This window comes from Hemicordylus capensis, chromosome 2, assembly GCF_027244095.1.
Source record: "Hemicordylus capensis ecotype Gifberg chromosome 2, rHemCap1.1.pri, whole genome shotgun sequence".
Lineage (NCBI taxonomy): Eukaryota > Metazoa > Chordata > Lepidosauria > Squamata > Cordylidae > Hemicordylus > Hemicordylus capensis.
The window spans coordinates 58,251,893-58,278,654 of record NC_069658.1 but is presented as its reverse complement, the minus strand read 5'-3'; the positions used below and the strand labels follow the sequence as shown (position 1 = coordinate 58,278,654).

The 26,762-nt window shown below is 41.7% G+C and overlaps 1 protein-coding gene across 25 annotated transcripts in view; it reads left to right on the top strand.

The window, feature by feature from the left end:
• The window catches only part of MEF2C (myocyte enhancer factor 2C), a 256,797-nt gene that overhangs the window by 159,470 nt on the left and 70,565 nt on the right, over window positions 1-26,762 (top strand). For 21 of the 25 annotated variants that reach the window (XM_053293555.1, XM_053293548.1, XM_053293554.1 and 18 more), the window contains one exon: window positions 17,606-17,749. In XM_053293555.1, coding sequence (XP_053149530.1) covers window positions 17,606-17,749 — 144 coding nt within the window. Of the gene's footprint in view, window positions 1-17,605; window positions 17,750-17,811; window positions 17,950-26,762 lie in introns of all 25 variants that reach the window. The other 4 variants (XM_053293566.1, XM_053293571.1, XM_053293568.1 and 1 more) reach the window with 2 other exon arrangements.

Below are 26,762 nucleotides of genomic sequence, written 5' to 3'. Positions count from 1 at the left end.
CAGTGGTTCGGCTCCTAACTCTCTGGTAGATTCCAGATGGTATTGCTTGGAGACTGTTGCTCTGCAAAGCGAGAACTGAAGTATGGAGTTCCACAAGTCTCCATACTGTCTCCAATGCTCTTTAACATCTACATGAAACGGCTGAGAGAGATCATGAGGAGGTTTGGTGCTGCATTATCAATATGCTGATGACACCCAGATTTACTTCTCCATGTTAACCTAATCAGGAAATGGCATATCTTCCTTAAAGACCTGCCTGGAGCGATAATGGGCTGGATGAGGGATAACAAACTGTTGAATCCAAATAAGACGGAGGTACTGACTGTGGGGGATTGGGACCTGAGAGATGGTTTAAATCTGTCTGTTCTGGATGGGGTTACACTCCCCCTGAAAGATCAGATATGTAGCTTGGGAGTGCTGCTGGACCCCAAGCTCTCTCTGGTTTCTCAGGTTGAGGCAGTGGCCAGGACCAGGAGTGCTTTTTATCAACTTCGGCTGATACATCAGCTTCGGGTACATCCATTTCTAGAGGTGAATGACCTTAAAACAGTGGTACATATGCTTGTAACCTCCAAACCTGTCTACTGTAATGCAGTCTACACAGGACTACCTTCATATGTAATCCAGAAAATACAATTGGTACAGAATGCAGCAGCCAGATTGGTCTCTGGGACAACACGAAGGGATGATATAACACCAGTTTTGAAAGAACTGCACTGGCTGCCGATATGTTTCCAGGTGCAATACAAAGTGCTAATTATTACCTATAAAGCCCTGAATGGCTTGGGTCCAGGCTATTTAAGAGAGCACCTCCTTTGTCATGAACCCTGCCACCTTTTACAGTCTTCTAGAGAGATCCAGTTATGCTTGCCACTAGCTTGTCTGGTGGTAACTCGGGACTAGGCTTTTTTCTGTGGCTGCCTCAGGGCTTTGGAATAGGCTTCATGTTGAAATAAGAGCATCTCCTTTTCTGTTTGTTTTCAGGAAGACCTTCAATGCTCTCTTGTTCTCACAAACTTTTAATTAGAATTAATTTTAATAATTTTAATAAATTGTTTTAAATTCTTTTTATTGTGTTTTATGTATTTTAATCTGTGATTTTTAATATTAAAATTTGTAGACCGCCTAGAAATGTACATATCAGGCAGTATAAAAATATGATAGATAGATGATGGTAGAGAACCACCAGAATTCGGTGGTGGTGGTAATCTCACTGCAATTACCCGGATTTCGGATCTACCTGGATTTCAGCTAGTACAGCCTCTATGTAAAGCAAACAAGAGCAATTGCACCCAAGAGCAATGTTCAGGGACTCCCAAGTATGGGCCTAAAACAGCTGAACCAGCTCACCTTTGAAAATAAATGAGGTCATTCACACAGTCAAAAACTGTGTTCTACCCGGGTTTGGGAGCTGTATGTGCCCCCAATTTTCATTTGTGTGGAAGCAAGGTAAGGGGAAAACCTGGGTAGAAATGATTGTGTGGAAGCAAGGTAGGAGAAAAAGCTATGTTGTTTTTCCTCTTACTTTGCTTCCACACAATGAGGCTATTCACACGTGCATGCAAAACTGGGCTAAGGTTTTGCATGTGCGTGTGAACCACCAGGATCGGGCCTATCCTGGTGGCAACATGGCGGCAAACCTGCCTAAGTAGCCTCCCTTGAAAATGAGAATAAGAGAGCAAGCACTCCCTTAACCTCAGTTTTTTGCTCGTGTGTCAGCTGTTGCAGCAGCTTGCAACCATGGCTGGCACATTTGGTGGGCGGGGGGGGAGGAGATCCCCATAAACAGTTGCGCGGTGCCTTATTGGAGCTCCACGGGTGTGGGGCGATGCATGGCAGCACGTCCCAACACCCTGATCCTCAAAGCAGCTGCTGCTCATCTGGCTGGGTGATCCATTGCCCAAAGAAGGGGGAAAGATAATATACGGGGAAGATAGGTTTGATCCACCTTCCCTGCTGCTCACCTGCAAGCCCTTCTCACTGCTTGTGAGAAGAGACTCAATCACTTCTACCCAGGTTTTTCTTACCTTGCTTCCACACAGCCGAAAATTTGGAGCACACAAAGCTTCCAAACCTGGGTAGAACACAATTTTTGATTGTATGAATGACCTCAATGTGTTTTGAGATCCAAATGGCACTGACTACCCAAAAGGTCCATAATTTTATGCAACTAAATAGCAGAGTCAACATTTTGCTTATTATTTATTTAGTACTACATTGCCATCAGCAGTTTTTAAAGTGGAACTTGCTTTTTTTGTCATCATGAAGGTCATGGAATAAGGATGGGTTTTGTAAATTCTAGTTTCTACGGTGCCATGAAGCCACCCTCAATCTCTAACTTTCTGGGTTCTTGGAAGGAATCACTCTCTTGCCTTTCCTAATTTTCCTACAAATCTCTTTAACTGTGGATCAATTTTCCATATTCCAGTTTTTCAGAAGACCCTTTATTCTCATGAACTGCTGAATATCCATTATTTATTCCAGTGCTCTAGGGTTTTCTTTAAAATGCTCTATTCATTCCGAGCATCATATTTGGAAACATACCCTGTATGTGAAAACAGTTACTTACAAGGCAGCCAATAAAGTCCAGTTGCTCAGCCTTCACACAATTCACTGTAAACACAGTTGTGGTGTTAGTGCTGAAATGGAAGATGCTGCCTATAGGTTCTCTGGAGGAAATGCAGCTTCACACCTTGATCCTAGATTAATTAACATGAATTGCTTTCAGTTCCCAAGTAAATAGCTTGGACGCACTGCTTTTGTGTTGCTTTCACTGAATAGATCCATTTCCTTTCTCTTGCTGCTCTTCACATATTTCGCAAATAGCTGCAAAAACATGAAAATTGACCTGATTCTTGACTGTTTCACAGCTGCCTGTGGAGTTCTGAATAACTGCAGTGTAATTGTTCAAAATCTTGTTAATTTCACTTGGCAGTTTCTTAACAAAGCCATGAGAAACAGCAGGGGTTCTGAAGCAATATTTCTGTGGGACTTGGAAAACCTACCATGCTTGAACTTACATTACCTGCTGAAAATATTACCTTTTCATCTCTAAGATATAGTTTAGGACTTTATAAATAGAACCTCTTGGTATATATCTTAAAGAAACATTTATATTTTTATAGAATGAAATATTTGCCAATAAGACTTTCCTAAAACTGAACAGAATTTACCATCCATTTTGTTAGCAAGTTTTACTTACTCAGGTAATTATGTATTGATTCAGATAAAGTGGTAATAATCAGCATTCCTTTGCTGGGGGTGGGGCGGAATCCCTCATTTTTCAAAAACAATGAAGAATAATGTTGAGAGAGGGAAGCAGGTTTCTCAGCCAGGTGTTGTGCTAAATAAATAACATAGTAATATGCCTAAAGCTGTGATCTAAAGGGGTAGACCTTTGTTGAAATTGCTACACCCAAGCTGTGTAGCTTTGCCCAAAGAATTTCCCCCTTCCCTTTGTTCCTTTTGCAATGTTCCTTTTGTTCCTAATTTATTGTCTAACTGTATGCATAATATTAAGAATATATGTCTGTCACAATGGGTGACTAAATGTCACCCACAAGTTCAGAGGAGAGCTGGTCTTGTGGTAATAAGCCTGACTTGTCCCCCTAGCTAAGCAGGGTCCACCCTGGTTGCATTTGAATGGGAGACCACATGTGAGCACTGTAAGATATTCCCCCTCAGAGGATGGAGCTGCTCTGGGAAGAGCAGAAAGTTTCAAGTTCCCTCTCTGGCTTCTCCCAAGATAGTGCTGAGAGAGATTCCTGCCTGCAACTTTGAAGAAGCCACTGCCAGTCTGTGTAGACAATTCTGAGCTAGATAGACCAATGGTCTGACTCAGTATATGGCAGCTTCCTATGTTTTTCATTGTTGATATCAGGCTGGTCATATCCACGTATGAAGCTGCCTTGTACTAAATCAGATAACTCTTTGAGTTCACAGGGTCCCAAGGTTGGGAACCCCTGATCTAGTTCGATAATGCTAGTATTGTCCATTCTGGCTGGCAACTGCTCTCCAAGGCCACATGTGGGGGTCTTCCCAGACCTTCTGCCTTACAAACTTGAACCAAGATGCCAGGAATGGAAACTGGGTCCTTCTGTTTGCACAATATGTGTTTTGCCACTAAGCAGTAGGCTCTCCCCATGGATCCTGGAATGATATACTTCAAAGCTGCTTCAAAATGATTGCATTGTTATCAAAAGGCTTCATACCGCACCTTTTTGCATTGTCGCAGTTCCCAATCTCCCTCCCATCCTCCTCATATTTGATATTTTATTGAGAATGATAAATGTTTCAGTTTGTAGAGTTTGGATTCTGAGTTCACCTCTCTCCTGGGAATTTCTGTGAGGAGGAGATGCATTGTAAACCAAAGACATTCTAATGAGCAGATAAAATGCCTACAGCTGTTAATAGCTGTTTAAAGACATGGCCTGTGATCTTACACACATTTTTTATAAGTGCACAGATCCCATTAAATGTATTCATCACAGTAAAACAGGATTGTATCAATTCTGTAATTTACTAGAATAATTTTGCTAGAATAATTCACTTGTACATTTTAACATCTATGGAAAAGTAAAGAGACAACCGAGATTGACATTAATAGTTTTTAAGGGACTAACTATTACACAGAAATACATGTAAGAGAGTCCTGATGCTACTTATTTGTTTAAAAAATTGGAAATCACTGTGGAGTGGGATTGAGATAGAGAAGTGGGAAGAGGGAGTGAGCAGAGTAAATCAAATATTTGATTGCAAGGTAGATAGTGGAGAGAACAAGAAAAGTGATGCTGGGATGAGACTCTTTCCTAGAGCAACCATTTGATTTTTAAAATCATTTTAGAATTACTTGAGTTGCATATCTTTTCAAACTTTCTGGGAACTAGATACATAAAAGAAAAGTAGTGTTTTCTTCTTGAGTCTCAAGAGAATTTGTATTGTTTAATGTCACGTTGGCAAAGTGTATTTGTTCTGCTGAAATTTGTTCTGCTGTAAAATTAATTTATAGAAAAATAATCCTTCAAATGAGAAGCCTGTCCCTAATATTCAGTTATTCAGTGGTTTGAGAGTCTTTTAAGAAAGGGTCAGGTGCTGCAGAAACTGGAGGAGATGTCTCAGCTGGTGGCATGCTGATTCAGTCTTGTATAGCTTCTGCCAGTGTGCCACCTCTGGACATATAGTCTTTGAGATGAAATGTGAAACCAAAATATTGGTCACTAAAAATTCCACAGCAGGTTTTACAAAAATGAATGTGTTCGTTCTAAAGCCTGAGGGGGAAAGTCTGCCTGTAGTAATTATATTCTGTCGTTCAGTTTCTGCTGGCTGCATCACACATCATTTCCTGCCCTAAAAATAGTTGCTGGCAAAGGATAATTCTGATGTTTCCACCCTAGAGATGGCTGGAGTTTGAGAGAACAGAATGCCACAGAAACATGGTGGGATGGTTCAGAATTCTAGATAAATTCACATCTGTCACATCTCAGACAGAATGGATTGTTTTCTATATATGTATGGCAGATTTAGTTCACATAAAATACATTTTTCAGGTGTTTCATGGCTAAGGTGTTTAAAGGACATGCCTAAAAAGGATTCAGGCTCCTTCCAATTCAAACCAATCCTCAGGGACTTTGTTCTACTGTGATGCTTTTAATGGGTTCTTTGCGGACAAAATCTCCTGTATTCGGGCCGACTTGGACTCCACTGTTTCTGCAGAGTCTATTAAGGTGGTGTCCAGCAATCCCTCTTGCAGTATTAGACTGGATCAGTTTCAATCTGTGATGCCTGGTGACGTGGACAAGCTGCTTGGGGCGGTGCGGCCTACCACTTGTTCTCTGGATCCTTGCCCGACTTGGCTGCTTTTATCTAGCAGGCAGATTGTTGGGGATGGCTTAGTTAATATCATTAACTCATTGCTGAGGGAGAGTAGGATGCCTCCTTGTTTGAAGGAGGCAATTATTAGACCACTTCTTAAGAAGCCTTCCCTAGATCCCTCAGTGATGGACAGTTATAGGCCGGTCTCCAATCTCCCATGGTTAGGTAAGGTGATTGAGGGAGTGGTGGCTAACCAGCTCCAGGCGGTTTTGAAGGAAACCGATTATCTAGACCCATTTCAAACTGGCTTTAGAGTGGGCTATGGGGTTAAGTCTGCCTTTGTTGGCCTGATGGATGACCTTTACCAGGGAATCGACAGAGGGAGTGTGACTCTTTTGGTTCTTTTGGATTTCTCAGCGGTGTTCAATACCATCGACCGTGGTATCCTTCTGGATCACCTGGGGGAATTGGGGATAGGAGGCACTGCTTTGCAGTGGTTCCACTCCTATCTCTCAGGCAGATTCCAGATGGTGGAGCTTGGTGACAGTTCCTCTTTCAAACGGGAGCTATTATATGGAGTCCCTCAGGGCTCCATTTTGTCACCAATGCTTTTTAATATTTACATGAAACCGCTGGGTGAGGTCATCAGATTTGGTGCTGAGTGTTATCAGTATGCTGATGACACCCAAATCTATTTCTCCTTATCATCATCATCTTCATCATCAGGAAATGGCATTCACTCCCTAAATGCCTGCCTACGGGCATTAATGGGCTGGATGAGGGATAACAAATTGAAGCTGAATCCAAGCAAGACGGAGGTGCCCATTGTGGGGGATCAGAATTTAAGGGATGAGTTAGATCTTCCTGTGCTGGATGGGGTTACACTCCCCCAGAAAGAACAGGTACACAGCTTGGGAGTGCTCTTGGATCCAGACCTCACCATGGTATCTCAGGTGGAGGCTATGGCCAGTAGCGCTTTCTATCAGCTTTGGCTGATTCGACAGCTGCATCCATTCCTTGAAGAGAATGATCTCAAAACAGTTGTGCATCAGCTGGTAACCTCTAGGTTCGACTACTGCAGTGCACTCTACGTGGGGCTGCCTTTGTACGTAGTTTGGAAACTTCAGTTAGTCCAAAATGCAGCAACCAGATTGGTCTCTGGGGTAACCCAGAGAGACCATATTATGCCTGTCTTAAAACAGCTGCACTGGCTGCCGATATGTTTCCGGGCGAAATACAAAGTGCTGGTTATTAACTTTTAAAGCTCTGAACGGCTTGGGTCAGGGTTACCTTAGAGACTGCTTTCTTCGGTATGATCCCCATCGCTCATTGAGGTCATCTGGAGAGGTCTGTCTCCGCTTGCCACCGGTACGTCTGGTGGCGACTCAGAAACGGGCCTTTTCTGCAGCTGCTCCTGGTCTATGGAATGCACTCCCGACAGATATCTGCAGTTTAGGCTTGGTGTCAGCCTTTAAGAGAGCCCTAAAAAACTATTTATTTGGCCTCGCCTTCCACGGCTTATAAAGTGTTGTTGTTTTTTAAAGTATTTTAATTGGTTTTAAATCATTTTTTGAATTGTTTTTATATTATTTTTAGCATTGTGTTTGATTATGTGGGCTTTATATATTTTAAAAAGTTGTTGTACACTGCCCAGAGCCTCTGGTAAATAAACAAATAAAATAAAAAGATAAAGTGTGCATGATGCAGCTATATGTTTGCAAATATCTGTAACTACAGTATGTTTGTTTGGAAGCCAGGGTTGGCAATGGCTTCCTATCTAGAACCAAACTAGACGAGTGTGGTTGGTGCTGTGCTTCTTTCTATGTGTCTGCCTTGTAAGTATGAAGTAGGGAGCTGAGCCCTCCTGTGCCTTGCCTCCCCTCAGCCCATTACTCAAGTCACTTTTCTCCATTCCAAGTGCGTTATATGTCAAAGCCAGGAAAGGAGAAAAGTGTCAGGAGCAATTGACTGTGAGGACCAGTTTCCCCTCACTTCTGTACTTACTTTTTTTTTTTTTTTTACTGATAAAGAAAGATCTTCTACCATCCACTTTATATGTGGGAAGGACTTATGCATGATGGGCCCATTGTGTCTGATTTGGCCCTTAGTGGGGAAACTGTGTTTACCTCTGCGAAATGTTTGGAACAGTCCTTAGTCAAGAATGGTCTTGGGGACAGAAGTGAATGGTAAAGTTATCTGTTTGTCGTTCAGGGATTTTTGTTAAATTGCTTGTTTAGAAAATTGCATAATTTTCTTTTATTGGGCATATTGAGTTTACAGATCTGACGAGTATGAAAAGTTGGTAATGAGATTACCACTTATGCTGATATAATTTAGAATAATACTACTGAAATCAGTTTGAAATAATTCAGTAGTGTAATCTATCAAGCCCCATTCAAATGAGTTCGGGTTGCATAATAAACTTTGGTTAGTGGAATTTGGACCATTCTGCAAGTGGTGGTGTGAGATCTGAATTTACTTACATGTTCCTAGCAATGTTCTCTCTTTTTTTCCATCTGTGGGCGGAATGAATTTTTTTCTGGGCGGCAGTATTAAGTCAGTGTGTGCGCACATGCATTCAGAGTCGGGCATTCCTGATTCAGCCTGAGCGGGATCTAAAATTAACTGAGCAGACATAAAAAAAATGTGAGCATGTGCATGTGCTCACGCCTTATAGGGAACACTGGTCCCTAAACAAAAGAGCCATATATTGAGTTCCACATGTGCAGAGGAGCTTCTGAGTCTCCACCTTCTAACACCAGCTACTCCCAATATATAAAATTCAGCTTCCATTCAACATCTATCTATCTATCTATCTATCTATCTATCTATCTATCTGATTCTCTTAGGCACACATGTCGCTGATCCCATGTGTGGCAGCTCTCACGAGAGAGCTGCCAATTAGCGGCAGGGAACCAGGGGGGCGGGGGTGAGAAGTGGCGGTCCGACGAATAGCTGGCCACAGGGGCAAGCGGTGGCCCAGTGAATGGCTGCCAGCCAGGGGGAGCAAGGAGAAGACAGGTGTCTGGCAGACAGGTGAGAGACTCCGGCAGGCAGCCGGCCAGAGCAGCCACAACTGGCGAGTGGGCCCAGCAGATGGGCAGCTGTGAATGGAAGCTGCGAACAGCAGGTGGGCCCGGCAGGTGGGCAGCCAGAGCAGCTGCGACCAGTGGGCAGGCCCAGTGGGCAGGCAACGAGAGTGACTGCAGCAGCCACAACCAGCAAGCGGGCCAAGCAGATGGGCGGCCGCGACTGGGCAGGCGGCTGGGGTGGCAAATGGCGGGTGCCCGAAGCGGCCGCAAACGGCAAGTGGGCCCAGCAGGCAGGCGGATGTAGTGGCTGCAGGCGGGGGGACAAGAAGAGGGGCGGCTGGGAAGACTGTAGTGGGGGTGGCAAGCAAAAAGGTGGCGGGGTGGACGAACTAGGGGCACAGATGCTCTGTGTTGGATCAGCTAGTATTAAATGGAATGTCTTCTTTGGAACACTCTCCCCCCTCCCAATTCATTAGCCCGCTCCTTAGTTGCTTTTAAGGCCCTTCTTAAGACCTACATGTTTTGCCAGGCTTTTACCCTTTAATTTTTTCTTTATTGTTATCGGTGGTGTTGTTGTTCTCCACCTAGAGTTTTTGGAGACGGAATACAATAAATTTTTAATAAATAGATATTAATATTTCCCTTGTGTGTTAATTAGCTAGTTTTATTTTGGTTTCGTTATATTTTTATTGTTCCTATATGGGAATATAACCAATTTGGGCAATTTGTGTGGAAAGACTGTATATAAATTCAATTAATATACCTTCAGTTCTTCTCTCTTCTGCTTCTTTTATTTACAATTTGACTTAAAACTGAGTTTTCAATCCTGTCTCAGGACCAAGGCCAAAATTTAATGATTTAATTTAATTTAGATAATTTATTTTAATAAATAATTTAAATAAAATAATTTTAATAATAATAATTATTATTATTATCATTAAATAAAAATAACATTTTTTATTTTAGAACCTTAGTATTTTGAATGAGTTTTAAAGGTGTGAAAATTTTTAAGGGGACTGATTGAGATGAATTTAGCATTGGAATAAAGGAGGCACTCATGGCTGGAAGCCCATTTTGCAAATAGTCATAATGTAAGTTTGGGCTAGACTGGAGAGCCTACCTATATGGGGAATATTTCAAGAGACAGAAGATTTCCGTCTTTAAAGCTCCTTTGTGAATTATTCCCACTTTGTTCAGCCAAACCTAAGCAAATTTGTTCCTGGTTGCTGGCTCTGTAGGAAGAGCAGAGCATACTCATTGGTGCCACACCTAGATTTATCCTTGGGGTGTGGGGGCATGCAAGGCTCTATTACTTTTAATAGCAGCATGACAGGCAGAGCATCTAGGGAATTTTATCCTGTCACTGTATCTCTAAGTTGTGGTTGGTTGTGCCTGTTAAATTCCTGTCCATTTCTGTTCTATACCTATAACACAGCTGTTAAAGGTATAGGAGAATTTCCATAGGTGGCATTGGAATATTGATAGTGGCAATAGGAATGGGAGCAGAAGTCCAGAGGAGATGCTGGGAAAGTGACACAGCAACTCAGACCACGGTGGCAAGCAATAGGCCCCCCACCCCTCACCATCAGTGTATCCTGAACATAGGTAGTTGCCTTATTCTGAGTCAAGCCATTGGGCCATATAGCTCAGTATTGTTGACACTGACATCAGCAGCTCTCTAGGGTTTCAGATGGTGATCGTTCCAAGCCCAACCCAGAAATGCCAGAGATTCAGCATGGAACCACCTGTATGTGCCATTCTACTGAACTATAGACCCGTCACCCATCCTAAATCTTAGATTCAGCTTTTCCAACTACAAATTTCTTATCTTTTTTCTAACCCAGTTCTAGGTGCCTAAACTCCATCTGATTTCTCTTGCCTACATAAAGACTGCAACAATTATGCTAAGTCATCCAGGGGCTGCTGCTTGGCCTGCTGAAGGTCCCAGGTTCATAGGAACATAGAAAGCTGCCATATACTGAGTCAGATCATGGGTCTATTTAGCTCAGTATTGTCTTCACAGACTGGCAGCGGCTTCTCCAAGGTTGCAGGCAGGAATCTCTCTCAGCCCTATCTTGGAGATGCCAGAGATGGAACTTGGAACCTTCTGCTCTTCCCAGAGCGGCTCCATCCTCTGAGGGGGAATATCTTACAGTGCTCACATGTGGTCTCCCATTCAAATGCAACCAGGGTGGACCCTGCTTAGCTAGGGGGACAAGTCAGGCTTATTACCACAAGACCAGCTCTCCTCTGAACTTGTGGGTGACATTTAGTCACCCATTGTGACAGACATATATTCTTAATATTATGCATACAGTTAGACAATAAATTAGGAACAAAAGGAACATTGCAAAAGGAACAAAGGGAAGGGGGAAATTCTTTGGGCAAAGCTACACAGCTTGGGTGTAGCAATTTCAACAAAGGTCTACCCCTTTAGATCACAGCTTTAGGCATATTACTATGTTATTTATTTAGCACAACACCTGGCTGAGAAACCTGCTTCCCTCTCTCAACATATCTTACAGTGTTCACACTTCTAATCTCCATTCATCTGCAACCAGGGCAGACCCTGCTTAGCTAAGGGGACAAGTCATGCTTGCTACCACAAGACCAGCTATCCCTCCAAACCCTGACATCTTCACGTAGGGCTGGGAAATACCCATCTGAAACCCTTGAGAGCTGTGATTGGTCAGTACTGCAGTACTGAGCCAGATGGACCAATGGCCTGACTCAGTATAAGGCAGCTTCCAATGTAACCAATGTGAGAACACAAATGAGATAAAATCCATTAGTAAAAATGAGTAGAATTTGGACTGTAGATATTGAGACTGAGTTGTTCACACTTGCTTGTTTATCATTCATTTCCTGATAGCATCAAGTAATGACTTGAATATGTGAATGGGGTATCACAGAAGACTGAACTTTCATATCACAATATGGCTCAAACACAATATTTTCAATAGCCCACGTGATGCACAAGGCAATGCCAGCATTCCTGATTGGCCAGCACTACTGCACACATGGAAGCCAGCCCCAGTGGTGTTACACAAGAGCACAGTTGCACAGCTATTTAAAACAGTGCATCTGAACTTACATTGTTTCCAGTGTGAGTAGTGCTTCGCAAGTGCAGGTGCACTATTTTAAGTAGTTGCACAAATGTGCAGTTGTACAACACTACCAGGGCTGGCTTCCACGTGCACAGCAGCACCGGCTGACTGGGAATGCCAGTGTTGTGTTGCGCATCACGTGTGCCAATGAAGACAACTCACACATTCAAATGAGTATGATAAAATGTTAATGAGTGATCAAGTGGGGCACATCACCCCTAAATTATCCTCAAAATAATTTTCAATTTTAAAAACATCTCTAGGGTTCATTGTAGGGGCACAGTACGGGCATAAGCATTTTTAGCAGAGCTGGTATCAGTTATTAAATAACTGTTAGCTTGTTTTGTTAGGCAAATGTTCCCAGATGGCTTTTGTACACTTGTTTTCCTGGGATTGACATATCAAATAGTGAAGATCTAAACTGAAATTTCACTTACTTAAGCTGCTCTCAGAGTTCTATCAGTTCAGTGAAAGATAAAGGATGGATCCAAAGGATCTTGAGCAGAAGGACAAGCACTCTTCCACGTTTTTGTGTTTGCACAAGTGTTCATGGAGTTATATTATAGACAAGTTCATTAGGACTCCTCAGGGCTCTGGCTGCACAAGAGGTTGGGCAAGTTGAAGAAAATCCTTGGATTTACTTTGTTGTTCTCATGCAGTGCTCTGTCTTCAGCAAGTGGAAGATACCATGCAGAAGAGCATACTTGACTCCAACCCAAACATTTAAACTAAAGTATAAGACACCAATAAATATTTGACTTGTAGTTAACTTTACTTAACTTGTATTTGACTTTAAATTTATTAGATTGTATAATTATGTATTTTGTGAGTCCATCTGTCAGTTTTCCCTGCCTGTAGAAATTGGGCTGGAGAGCTGCCTTATAGCAAGAAAATATCTTTTTCCAAACAAGAATAATCACCTATTTTAAAATTGCATTTTCGGGTCTAAACCTAGATATGAACAAATTTTAAAACACTTTGGAGAGAGACTGTGGGAAGGAAGCCTGCATGAGAACCATGAAAGTGACATCCTTAAACACTTTACACAGTGAAGAACTGAAAATTGTGACAACATTGCAAGTACAAAAAGCAGACGGTTGAAATCCGTAGAGATTAGCAGCCCCAGCCTACAGAGACACAACCGAGAAAAGCCATCTATGGCCATGTTGCAGCAGAAGCAGCTACGATTGGCTGCTGTCATTTGGTCTTTGCCAGAGTAGACAACAGGTGCAGAGTTGCTGACAGGTGTGGATGTCTAGGATAAGTAAAATTGCTGATGCCTAGTGATGTAGCCTTATGTCAGATTGTAAACTGCTGAGCTCTCATGGAACAGGGAGCCAACTTGCATGTTTTCAGATCAGTTGATGTGCACTCATTCACTCCCTCCTCCCTACAGTGGCTCTTGATGAATGCCTGGATGACTAAACCTTAGCCCTGCCAGTGCCCCAGGGTGTTAGTGTCTGTGGGTATCACCCACCAGGAATGTCTCTTGCACAAGCTTCCTGAAGCTGATGGGAGTTCTGTATCTCCCATTTGGTTCAAGCGTACTTTTGCAAAAGCTGCTCACTGAATTGTATCCTGCCCTATGCATTTGATTGTTCAAAACTAGTAACAACAGTTTTTATCAGCTGGAAGTTTGATCTAGAATTATAGGCTGAGTGTCAGTTGTATATAAATGGTACTTTGACAGTTATTTGATGTTCAACTTAAGGTTGAAGACTGAGTAAACATGTTACTTAAGACATTTAATAACAACCTGAGGTTTGAAAGGAATAGGGAAAGACTTGGGGCATATAATAACTAACGATTTAGATCAGGGGTCAATGACTGGATCCCCAGGGCCAAATCCTACCCCACAAGGGGTACCATCTACCCCACTGTAGCAAGCTCAGTGTGAAAGGCTGTGGTAATGACAAACAGGATTGCAATAGCGGACCTTGGACCTTCAATCTTCTCAAAGTTGCCCTCACCTAGAACGAATTGTTGTAATATAGAGAATGTGACTCACATGTACTTTACGTTTCTGACTGCAATTTGTATCTATGTCTGGCTTAGCAGACATAATGCAGAGTTGGACAGTCAGCTCATTATGTGGTGTGCTTACTTGGATAGCCTAGCCCTGATACTGAATATTGGGCAGAGAAATTATTGTTTTCCCTTCACAGGTTTGTCAACTGTATTGTGAGGCCATTCACAGGAACTACCAGGCAGGTGGGGGGAAGGCTGCACAAACATTGCCTCCCCTCCCCTCCCTTTCCCCAGATGATCATTTTTTGGTAGGTGGGAGCAGAGTGCTCTCCCACACAGTCAGTCCTGCTCTGTGTAGCTCAGAGCAGGGAGGATTGCTCTGGTGCCAGGCTTCCGGGCATCCCACAGTGCACCATGTGCACTAGGGAATCCCCCAGTGGGCAAGCAGCTTGCACTGACACATGATCCCTGGTCCTTGGGTTAAGGGCGTGGCCCTATCCACCCCCAGCACAGTACCTCCAGTGACTGTTGCTGGTGTCTGTCTTGTGTTTCTTTTAGATTGTGAGCCCTTTGGGGACAGGGATCCATCTTATTCATTTATTATTTCTCTGTGTAAACCACCCTGAGCCATTTTTGGAAGGGCAGTATAGAAATCAAATTGATGATGATGATGATGATGATGACGATGATGATGTTTGCACCCTTAACCATGGCTAAAAGCCAGGTTTTGGCGCAGAGGCACCGCTGGGATTTTTGTAGATCCCTATCATTCTCATGGGCAGCCAAGCCCAGGCTTGGCTGCTCTTGAGAACAGCCTCTGTGAGTTCCTTAAAATAAAACCCTAAATGTTACAGTGGTTTAAATCATTGCATCAAAAATGCACCCATTTTAAAATGGTGTTTTGAATGATTAAGAGCTACCACTATGAAATGCTATCTAGCACCTTTATTGAACTTTCTGCATTGCCAAATACAGTGGCAGCCTCTGTACTCACAGTAGGGGTGGACTGGGAATATACGGCACAGATTTCTGCCTCCTTGAGTTACTCGAGACATAAATCTTCCTAATGGGAGCAAGGAGCGTAAGACCTGGCTGGCCTTCAATGACAGAGAAAGACATTTCAGATCCACAGCAAAAAGGAGTGACTGGGGGAAACAAGCTTCACCACACTTGAGGATTCATTCCCCTACAATGTACAGTATGGAGAAGGATGCTTAAGAGTGTTACACTCTTTAGTTTTATTGATTATCCAAAAATCTGAACAGTGGTCCTTGCCTCCTATTCATCCTTTAATGTTCAAGAGTGACTCCAGAAGTCGATTTAAGAAATTATACCGGATAATAAGAGAAACAAAAATATACTACATTCCAAATGAGAAATCCAAGATTTACAGCCCCTGCTTCTATGCATGATTTCTTCTGTGTTCAGTAAGATCTGAACAAGGAGCATGCCTTGCCAGCAAGTGGTGTTTCCATCCTTCTGCAGAAAGCTTGCAGAGGGGAATCAGTTTTCCAACGACTGCAACAGCAGCAAGCGAGCAGTTCCAGCCCAGGGCTAGTTTTCCCTCTAGTTCTTCATCTGCCCTGCTTTGCCCCATCCTTTACAACAGGGATTCTCAACGTTGGGTCCCCAGATGTTATTGGACTTCCATAATCACCAGCCCCAGTGGCCTTTGGGTGGAGATTATGGGAGTTGAAGTCCCATAACTCCTGAGGACCCAATGCTGAGAATCCCTGCTTTACACCGAAGCAATACCACATACATTTCTGTGGGTGGAAGAAGAACCTCAGATCTGTGCAGAAGTGCTTTTAAAACAGCTGCACAAGATCCCAGAAGTTGTACTAGGGGAGTTTCGTATTACTGACCCTAAGGTAACCAACTTGGGTCACATTTTCACTACCAGAACTATTGTGGTTAAAGAGTTAACAGCAATTGGCCAGTCCCATGCATGCTTGCGGAGCATGTTAAGAGAACCTGGCATTTCTGGGCAGTTCTGATTAAATTGTTGGAGTTAACCAGCATTTAACCGGGATTGCTAACCTCAGTCGCTAACCAGCTCTGTGCTGAAGGTGAGGAGGGAAGGGGAAGAGGAAACAAAAAGGCTTGGAGCATTTTAGGTTCATGTTTGTGATCCAGCAAACCATGATTTGTTGGATCACCTGAACCGAGCTACCACATTAGTTTGATGGCTGAGTGGGAATTTTAACCTGCTTTTCCTCATATCCAAACCCAAGGCTTTAACCACTCCCCCACAAAGGCTCCTCCAACCCCTCTTCAAGTCACATAACACCCCCTTCCAACTCTCTCCTATTCTATCTGTCTGTCTGTCTATTTACCTATTTTATTTAATACCACCTGATACGTACATCTCTAGGAGGTGTACAAAATTTAAAATATTTAAAAGTCAACACAGATTAAAATACACGACACAATAAAAACAATAGCATTAAACAGTTCTTAAAACAGCTTATTAAAATTAATTCTATTAAAAGCCTGCGAGAACTGGAAAGTTTTGAGGTTCTTCCTGAAAACAAACAGAGAAGGAGATGCTCTTATTTCAGCAGGGAGCATATTCCAAAACTCTGGGGTAGCCACAAAGAAAGCCCGGTCCTGGGTCGCCACCAAATGAGCTGGTGGCAACCATAACCGGACCTCTCCAGAAGACTGTAACAGGCAGCAGGGTTTATGACAAAGGAGGTGCTCTCTTAAATAGCCTGGACCCAGGCCTTTAAGGGCTTTATAGGTAATAACCATAACTTAGTATTTTACCCAGAAACATATTGGCAGCCATTGCAGTCCTATGGCTAAGACAATATAGGATCATAATATATTTTGTAGTTATATGTGTCTGCTCAAATTCAGACATAAATATGTTGAGCATCTCTCAGATTCCTAGCATGTGTGTTTCTCATAAATAAACATGTCATTATTTTTGTTGAGTTTACAGGTTTTTGCCTTGTAGGGGAAAATCTGTTGTCCAGGAGTTCTAACTGTTTTGAAATTGAGATTATATACAATGTATTATTTGTTGGATGTAACTCTCAACAGTTCTAAACATACAAACAGAAAAATAAATACTTTTTTTGAAAGTGTTTTTTCAAGTTGCAATTTTGGGCATGAGAGCTAGAAACTGTAAAGTGGGTAGTGTTGTGTGTCCCAACTTTCCCATTTTAGTCCTTTTACTGAGAGGTAGCAGGAGGGAAGGTATCTGTGAATTAATACAAGAACTACTACAAGCTTAATGCTGCAATACCTTAAAAGCTGCAGATTGTTGTTCCTGGGATTGTCATTTCACTCACAAAAAACTGCTAGCAATTCTTGCGGCTGCTTGATCGAATACATTACCCTTTTGATGTGTTAAAAAGATGCAAGCGCTGAAATTTTTTAACCTGCTGATGTTTCTGTTGCAGGAAAGGCATAGACGCTAGCCCAGAAATGTTATCAGATTGTGTACTCTCTCTAGTTATTGACTGATTCCAGATTCAGAAGAGGTCACAGTGGTTCTCTTTTTGCCGCTGGTAACAAGAGCTGCCATGTGTTGACCTAATGCATCTTTCTTCTCTTTCTCTCTCCCTAATGTAAATTGTGACAACCTTCAACCACCAGGCAGCCTGTACTGTTGTAAGGGCCCTGGATCTCTCTTGCAGCCTGTGTCAAGGCTTGAACTTTCCAAATTATGTATTTCAGACGTTGAGAAAGAAAGGACTTAATGGCTGTGACAGTCCAGACCCCGATGCAGACGATTCAGTAGGTCACAGCCCTGAGTCTGAGGACAAGTACAGGAAAATTAATGAAGATATTGATCTAATGATCAGCAGGCAAAGATTATGTGTAAGTACTCTGAGCTCCCTTTCCTTTTTTTTTACTTTCTGATATTTCTCTGAACCTGGCAGGCATTGAACAAGAAAGAAAACAAAGGTTGTGAAAGCCCCGATCCTGACTCCTCTTATGCCCTCACCCCACGCACTGAAGAAAAATACAAAAAAATTAATGAAGAGTTTGATAATATGATCAAGAGTCATAAAATACCTGTAAGTACCAAAGGTTAGATGGCTGTCTGCTGATAACCGCTGCAGTAACACACCCTAACCCTTTCAGTTCTGGTATCTTACGAAAAAGCATATTCAACAAGGGACAAATTTTGATAACTCCCATTTAAAATTAAATTGCACATCGAAAATACCGTGCACATCTAGATATATATTTATAGGTGTACATATATAGATACACACATGCGCACACTATTGAGGTGTGCAAAGTTTCTGTACATGCGTGTGTGTGTGCGTGCGTGCGTGTGTGTGTGTATATATATAGGCTCTTGAGGTACACAAGGTTCCTGAAGATACATTTGATAAGTAAACTAAAGGCAAAACCTAAGAAGGAAGTTAAAAATGTACGTTATATACAGTGGATTTTCAGAATTCTGGTTTACCACACCAGTTACCCCAAAATGTATTTAGAGAACAACTGTAAATCTTGTTGCAGATAAGTTAATATACTCACAGTCAGCTTTCTGTGGGTCTTTAGCAAAAAAAAAAATGCACAGAGTTGAAATTTGTTTTCATACTGTAAATTAAAGAATGTGAGTTATGCTACCATACTATTAAGACTATGCTCCAAATTCAGCTACCACACTGAAGGGTTATGTAGCTAATTGCTGGTTGCAGGAAAAACAGACTGCATGAGAGCCTAATGGTAGCATTCAGTCATGTGTGCGTGTTGGAGGTGATTTTACAGCTTTATCAGAAGACTTGCTTTGACTCCATCAGCATTCCTCTTAATGCTTTAATGAGCGCTAAATTTTGTTTTAACCAAGAATTTCTAACAGTCATATGCCTTGCCAGATATTTAAGAGAAATAACTTTGCATGTGTCTACCTTGTTTGCACAGACATAAAGGGAGGGGGTGGACCTCACATGAGGTAGATAAGTACCATTGGTATAATTTATGCATAGTGTATTCTGTAGCGAATTCCAGAGGAATACCTTGGGGGGGGGGGACTAATGAAGAGCCCTGTGACACTTAAAAGTCTAATACAGTTTTCATCTTTATGAGATTAGACTCTGGTCTACAAAAGCTTATGCTGCAATAAATTACTTCATCGTTCAGTTGCCACAGGATAAATAAAATTAAATTAAAACTAAAATTTAGTTGCCACAGGAATACTAAAATACATTTTTATGATGTTGTGTTTGTGGTATTAATTTAGAAAGGATTCATCTTTAAGGTTCTCTAAGTAATTTCATTTCAATGAGGTAGTGAGGTATTCAAGAAGAATCGTCGTTTACACATGATAGATAATTGCAGTTATCTTATGAGAACCTGCTATAACTGATTAGAGCTGTAATTGTGCTCATTCTTTTGGTTCATTACCTTGTTCATATCAGGTAATTACCTAACAATGGGAACCAAGTTTGGAGGGAGTGGCCTGTGTTAACTGTCACTTACCATGTGGCAGATATCACTTCAACCGAATGTGTGAAACGACCCTTAAAGCTTATAGGCCACACAACTGGTTTATCACAGATCAGAATTGATGCAACAACTAACCTAGAGCATCTCTAACAACATCTGAAAATCATTATGGGCACAGTAGAAGTCTGAGCCAACATACTGTATTTACCAGAATCTAATACTAGGTTTTTCCCTAAGTGTTTTTTTATATTAGAAATCAGGATGTCATCTTAAATTCAGAGTTCTGTTCCTTTCAAGTAAATTCAGATATAACCTGTATTTAACCTCTACTTTTTAAGGGGGTCGTCTTAAATTCAGAGTCATCTTTGATTCAGGTAAATATAGTAGTTCATTCATCAAACTCAGCCTCTTTGCACATGATAGTAGCACACAATTATAATAAAAAAAGAAATATACAATTTGCCCCTGACTCTGGAATCATGCTTGTTGCATGTGGGCCGAGCTAGTTGGTTCATCTGCCCCTGCTCCACTGCCTTGCCTTTTCCCTTTTTTTCTGTGCAGATGAGTAGAGTTTTTATGCTTTGTTCTTTGCACAGTTGCACCAGTCTACAGCATGAATCAGTTGTATTTGTGCTATTTCAGTGGGAATTTGCAAGATTTTCTTCCAAGATATCTTAAGACAAATGAAACAAGGATAATCTAGAACACATTCTGCACCAGACTCTTCTTGTTATAAAAATGTGGGTCTGATTCCAAAATGTTTTAAGCAGTGAAAGACAAGTGTACTGTAAGAAATGAGCTAGAGTCATACCATAATAGCTTTCCATCTAGATATGCTCTTGGATATCTTTTGCCAAGTTAACATAAGTCTCTGCTCTGGGTGTGCACAATGACTGGGCACGTGTTTGATTGTCTTTCCAGAAATGAACAGGCAACCATTTTACATTTTAAAAAAATGGGCAGGCCCAGTACAAATATCTGGGCTTACAAAAACAAAAAAATATACCACCCATATACAAAATGTGCTTGGCCACTTGTGTACACATAGTCAGTTTCATGTGTAAGAGTTGACATCCAGATGGGAAGCATTTGTTCTGAAGAATTTTGGCCGTAATTTAAATTTTTTAGACTGTTTGTAAATCATTCCTAGGGGAGCAGATCTTTCATGTCTGTTAAAGAACACTTGACTGAATTGATCTGGCCTTTGTAGTAAAAGTCAAGCTTTTGCAAACTTTTGGAAAACTAACGTTTTACCCAAGAGACCAGAAGAGCTCCAAATTGGGCCAGTGTTCCTTTAGAGCACTTTCCCCTCGAAATATTTAACATGTGTATGCAATTTTTAATTGAATGCATGCACACTTGTATTTCCCTTTCCACTCACGCTCTTCTCACTTGCCTAATTCCATCTGTCGGAAGGATAGTTTTGAAGTTGCCACTGTGATTTTTGTAGGCCAAGCTCCAGTACAGAAATATTGCTAAATAATACAATAGCTATGGCATTTACTAATTCCATAGTTATTGCATTGTTTCATAAGTTGTCTTATGAAACCTCTAGTCCATCTTTCTCTACCTGGTGAGCATCTTGCTGTTCCCTCCCTGGCATCTCCAAGATAGAGCTGCAAGAGACTCCTTCCCTGCAACCTTGGAGAAGCCGCTACCAACCGGTGTAGACCAGAGCTGCGTAACTTTGGCCCTCCTGCAAATGTTTGTTTGTTTATTTAACGTATTTGTATCCCACCCAAAATGGAAGTCTCTGGGTGGTTTACAACAAAGCAATACAAATAACAAATAAAAAGGTTAAAACATTACAATAATTTAAAATGTTAAAAAATGATAACACTATTAAAACAAAAAACAAACTATAAAAACAGTATCTAAAAGCCTGAATGAACAAATGTGTCTTGACTGCCTTTTTAAAAGTTGTAAGAGATGGGGAGGCTCTTATTTCAGCAGAGAGTACACTCCAAAGATGTTGGCCTACAACTCCCATAATTCCTGGCTATTGGCTACAGTGACTGGAGATTATGGGAGTTATAGTTTAAAAAAAACACAGCTGGGGGACCAAAGTTGAGCAGGCCTGGTGTAGACAATACTGAGCTACATGGACCAATGATCTGATCTGGTATTAGGCAGTTTCCTATTTCCTATATTTCTAAGCTTGTCATTGGGGAACTAATAGATGCCTCTATTCAAAGTGGATCCTGTTAAGATGGCCATATCACTACAAGAGTTCCTGCACTTTTTATATAAGGAAAGGAGAGGAGAGCTGGTCTTGTGGTAGCAAGCCTGACTGGTCCCCTTAGCTAGGCAGGGTCCACCCTGATTGCATTTGTATTGGCGACTACATGTGAGCACTGTAAGATATTCCCCTTAAGGGGTGTATCTGCTCTGGGAAGAGCAGAAGGTTCCAGGTTCCCTCCCTGGCATCTCTAAAATAGGGCTGAGAGGGACTCCTGCCTGTAACCTTGGACAAGCCACTGCCAGTATGGGTAGACAATACTGAGCTAGATGGACCAATGGTCCGAATCAGTATATGACAGCTTCCTCTGTTCCTATGGATATAACTTCAGCAAGTGCAATTGCTCTTGTGATAAGAGAAGCCTGCTCTTCCAAGTTGTGCAGCATTCTGTTTCCCAAAGTGGCCAGCCACATACTTGCTGGGAGTCCACAAGTATGGAGACCCCAGTGCACAAGAGTTGACCCCCAGCAACTGATAATCAGAAGAATGCTGCCTTTCAACTTGGAGGTTCCATATAACCATCCTGACTAATAGTCAATGCACCTGTCCTCCACGAACTTGTCCAATGTCCTTTTAAGGACATTTAAGGTGATACTACCACATCTTACAGCAACACATTTTATAAATTCATTTAACTTTGTGCACAGAAGTATTTTCTTTTGTGTGGCCTGTGTCTACTGCTGATCACTGATAATGCCACAGTACTTGGAGATGACTCCTTCAAAGACTACCAAATTGCATTACTTGTTTTGTTCTTCCAAGACAGCATGTTAAGATACTGATGATGATGATGATGATGATGAAGATGATGATGATCAGGGCCCACAACTTTTGGCTGGCCTTGGTCACCAAGCCAAAATTGCAGTCACCTTGCTGCTTTACCTGAGACATTCTGGGAGCCATGGCTGGGCAGCAGAGCCTTTTTCTTCCTTTCTGTGAAACAAGAAAGGGAGGTACTGGGCTTGCCCATTTGACTACTACTGAGACATCTTATGCTGTAGCCAAGTGGTGACCAAGGAAATTCCACACCTCCCTTTCTTACACTGCAGAGTGTGAAAGATGGGTGCAGGACTTGCGCTTTGCCTAAGGAAGCCCCATGCCTACCTTTCTTGCTCTGCAGAGTGAAAAAGGCAGACATGGGGGTTGCCTTTTTGACTGCTGCCTGACCAAGTTGCTCCCAGGCACCATAACTGAGTGTGGGCCAAGGAAATTCCATGCCTCCCTTTCTTGCTCTGCAGTGAAAAAGTAAATGAAAATGGCAACAATAAACAACCAGATCAAGAACCATATCTTGCCTTCTGCCCTTCCTCTGAGACAATCATATATTGCTTCAGTTTTAAATATTGGGCACCTTCTCCATAACTCAGGCAGTAGCTTCTTCTACAATACTGAATAAAACAGTTCCATTTGTGTGGACTTCAGGGCTGCTTGCTCTGCTTTCTCCAAACTGCTTCCCCCACCCCGTGCCCATTGAAGTGGTTGATGAGTGGCCCATCTTGTCTTGTTTGTTATGAACAGAAGCTGAAATGGTGCATTTCCATATTTGAGGCATAGGAGAAAAGTGGCCATCATGAGCAGAGTCATTGTGTGCCCAGGCCTTCCTTTTTCTAATGTGGGGAAATGTGTTGGCCATGGGCAGGGTGTATCAGCAAGACAAGACATACCTGTGTAAAGTGGCCCTTATTTACTCCAACTAAGCATGTCCTGTCTTCATTGGGGCCTGGGGGTGCAATGTATTGGCCATGGGCAGGGTGTATCAGCAAAAGGAGACATACCGTTTTTGCTTTGGGTACACTTGTGTGAGAGAGTGTTTATGTGGCACATAAATGGCACATGTTCACAGGTTTAGGGTTGGTGGAATAAATGGAATTTGGAAGGCAAACTAAGTTTAAAACTCATATGACAAAAAGATCTGTAGAGTTAAAGTGTATATATTGTGAGATCTAGATTCTGTCATGATCTCATCTAAGAACGTGGGGGTTAAGCCAAATTGTACAACTATTCCTGGCATAGTAACTGCTCCGCATGCCTACAGATGCCAAAAGCTGAAGTGCACAATGAATACATGTGCACAGTGATAACGTGTATTGGCCTTTTGCCAGGGCACTACAAGAGCTCAAAAAAGCCTGCTTGCAGTGAAAACAATCTGTGCAGTGTTCTGTGCACTTGATTAGCTGTCATGGCATGTGTAGCAGTTACCATTCCAGAGTTGATTGTGCATGATTCACACAGAATTCTGTGCCGTCTTATCTCACCAACAGACACTTCCAAAATTGCTTGGAAATGGGTGCATCATGTTACTGTTATGATACTGACACAGTATACTGTTTTTCTAGGATGGTAGCACATCACAACCACTCAGGAAAATCACAGCTTGGAGCTGTAATATGAGAAGAAGAAGAATACATGCATCTTTTCTTGCAGAATACACATGTAGGGCACCAACTTTTGAAAGTAGATGATAGTGCATCCATTTTAAAAAACAATCAAGTGTAGAAATATCACCATGCACAAAAGAATGTGCACCCACGTTTTAAAAAATGATGTGTCACGTTGCTATGAGGTGTTACTTCTGTGGATTGTTCACCACAAAGCTTTAAATGATTGCGGTCCTTTTCACTCTCTGCATCAGACACTACATGGACATCACACAAGTGCTATCATCACAAGAAGAAATAAATGTGCACATGGAGGAGTGGGAGTTTGCACATCAAGCAGCTGTTTAGGGCTGAATCTCATTTCACATTTTATACATTCTGCTTATGAATGAATGAATGAATGAATGAATGAATTCTGCTTTTGGAGAGCGCTTTTGTGTGCCTTTAACTGTCCACAGTTGACAAGGTGTGCCCATGATTGATGAATTGAATAAGTGCCGTCAAGTTGGTGTCGACTCTTAGTGACCACATAGATAGATTCTCTCCAGGATGATCTGTCTTCAACTTGGCCTTTAAGGTCTCTCAGTGGTGCATTCATTGCTGTCATAATTGAGTCTATCCACCTTGCTGCTGGTCGTCCTCTTCTTCTCTTTCCTTCAATTTTCCCCAGCATTATAGACTTCTCAAGGGAGCTGGGTCTTCACATAATGTGTCCACAGTATGATAGTTTGAGCCTGGTCATTAGTGCCTGGAGTGATAGCAGTGACCCCTGCTAACTTGGCAAAGAGGCATGTGGTGATTCTCTTTATTTAGCAGGGGAGAGTAACTGGCCCTATCCACCCCCAGCACAGTACCTCCAGTGAGTGTTGCTGGTGTCTATCTTATGTTTCTTTTTAGACTGTGAGCCTTTGGGGACAGGGTTCCATCTTATTTGTTTGTTGTTTCTCTGTGTAAAACGCCTTGAGCCATTTTTGGAAGGGCAGTATAGAAATAGAATTAATAATAATAATAATAATAATAATAATAATAATAATAATAATTTTAAAAAAATTAATTAAAGCCTTTGACTCATTGCCTCACACATGGATACTAAAATGTTTAGAAACATTTGGTGTCAGCAAAAACATTCAGATATTTATTTAAAAAGCAATGAGCATGTAGAGTACACAGTTAACAATCAATGGTGAGACACACAGGTTAGCATTAGAAGAGGTATTTTCCAAGGGGACTCACTATCCCCTCCGTTGTTTGTAATCACCATGACTCCACTTTCACAAATATTAAACAGAACAGGCCTCGGATACCAAACATCTAAAACATCCAGTAAAATCAACCATCTGCTGTACATGGACGATCTGAAGTTGTATGGAAAGTCCCAGTCAGAAATCGAATAACTGCAAAACACTGTCCAAATATTCAGTTGCGATATAGCAATGGAGTTTGGACTAGGCAAGTGTGCTGTATTAATAATGAACAGAGGTAAAATAACAAAAACAGAAGGAATAGAACTGCCCATTGGAAGCAAGATCAAGAACCTGGAAGAGAAAGAACATTACAAATTCTTGTGCATCTCCAGGCTGATAACATCGCACACACTGAAGTTAAAAGAAAAATTGGAAGTGAATACATCAGGAGAGTTAGAAAAATCCTAAAGTCCAAACTCAATGGTGGGAACACCATACACGCCATAAACACCTGGGCTATACCTGTTATGAGATACACTGCAGGAATAATAGACTGGACCCAGGCAGAGCTAGAGACACTAGATCGTAAGACCAGGAAAATCATGACCATCAATCATGCTCTGCACCCCCGTAGTGATGTTAGATAGGATATACCTCCCTCGCAGGTCAGGTGGAAGAGGAATGCTGCAAGTCCATCAAACAGTAGAGGAGGAGAAAAGAGGCCTTGAAGAATATATCAACGACAGTGAAGAAGATGCACTTAAAATGGTCAAGAATAAGAAACCATTCAACACCAATGAAAGAAAGCAGGCCTACAAGAAAGAACAAGTCAAGAACCGAGCAGAAAAATGGAAAAAGAAGCCCCTGCATGGCCAATATTTGCACAATATAAGTGGAAAATCAGACATCACCAAAACCTGGCAATGGCTTATGAATGGCAAATTGAAGAAAGAAACAGAGGGTTTAATACTGGCTGCACAAGAACAGGCACTAAGAACAAATGCAATAAGAGCCAAAGTCGAAAAATCCACTACAAACAGCAAGTGCCACCTTTGTAAAGAAGCAGATGAAACAGTGGACCACCTAATCAGCTGTTGTGAAACGATTGCACAGACTGACTACAAACAAAGGCATGACAAGTTAGCATGGATGATACACTGGAACATCTGCAAAAAATACAAGTTACCTGTAGCCAAAAATTGGTGGGACCATAAAATCGAAAAAGTTGTAGAAAATGAAGATGCAAAAATTTATGGGACTTCCGACTACAAACAGACAAACATCTGCCACACAATATACCAGATATAACTGTAGTCGAGAAGAAAGAAAAACAAGTTAAAATAGCCGACATAGCAATACCAGGGGATAGCAGAATAGAAGAAAACGGAATCGAAAAAATCACCAAATACAATTTGATCTACAAATTGAAATTGAAAGGCTGTGGCAGAAAAAGACCAAAATAATCCCAGTGGTAATTGGCGCCCTGGGTGCAGTTCCAAAAGACCTTGAAGAGCACCTCAACACCATAGGGGCCACAGAAATCACCATCAGCCAATTACAAAAAGCAGCTTTACTGGGAACAGCCAATATTTTTGCGATGATATCTATAATAACCAACAGTATTGATG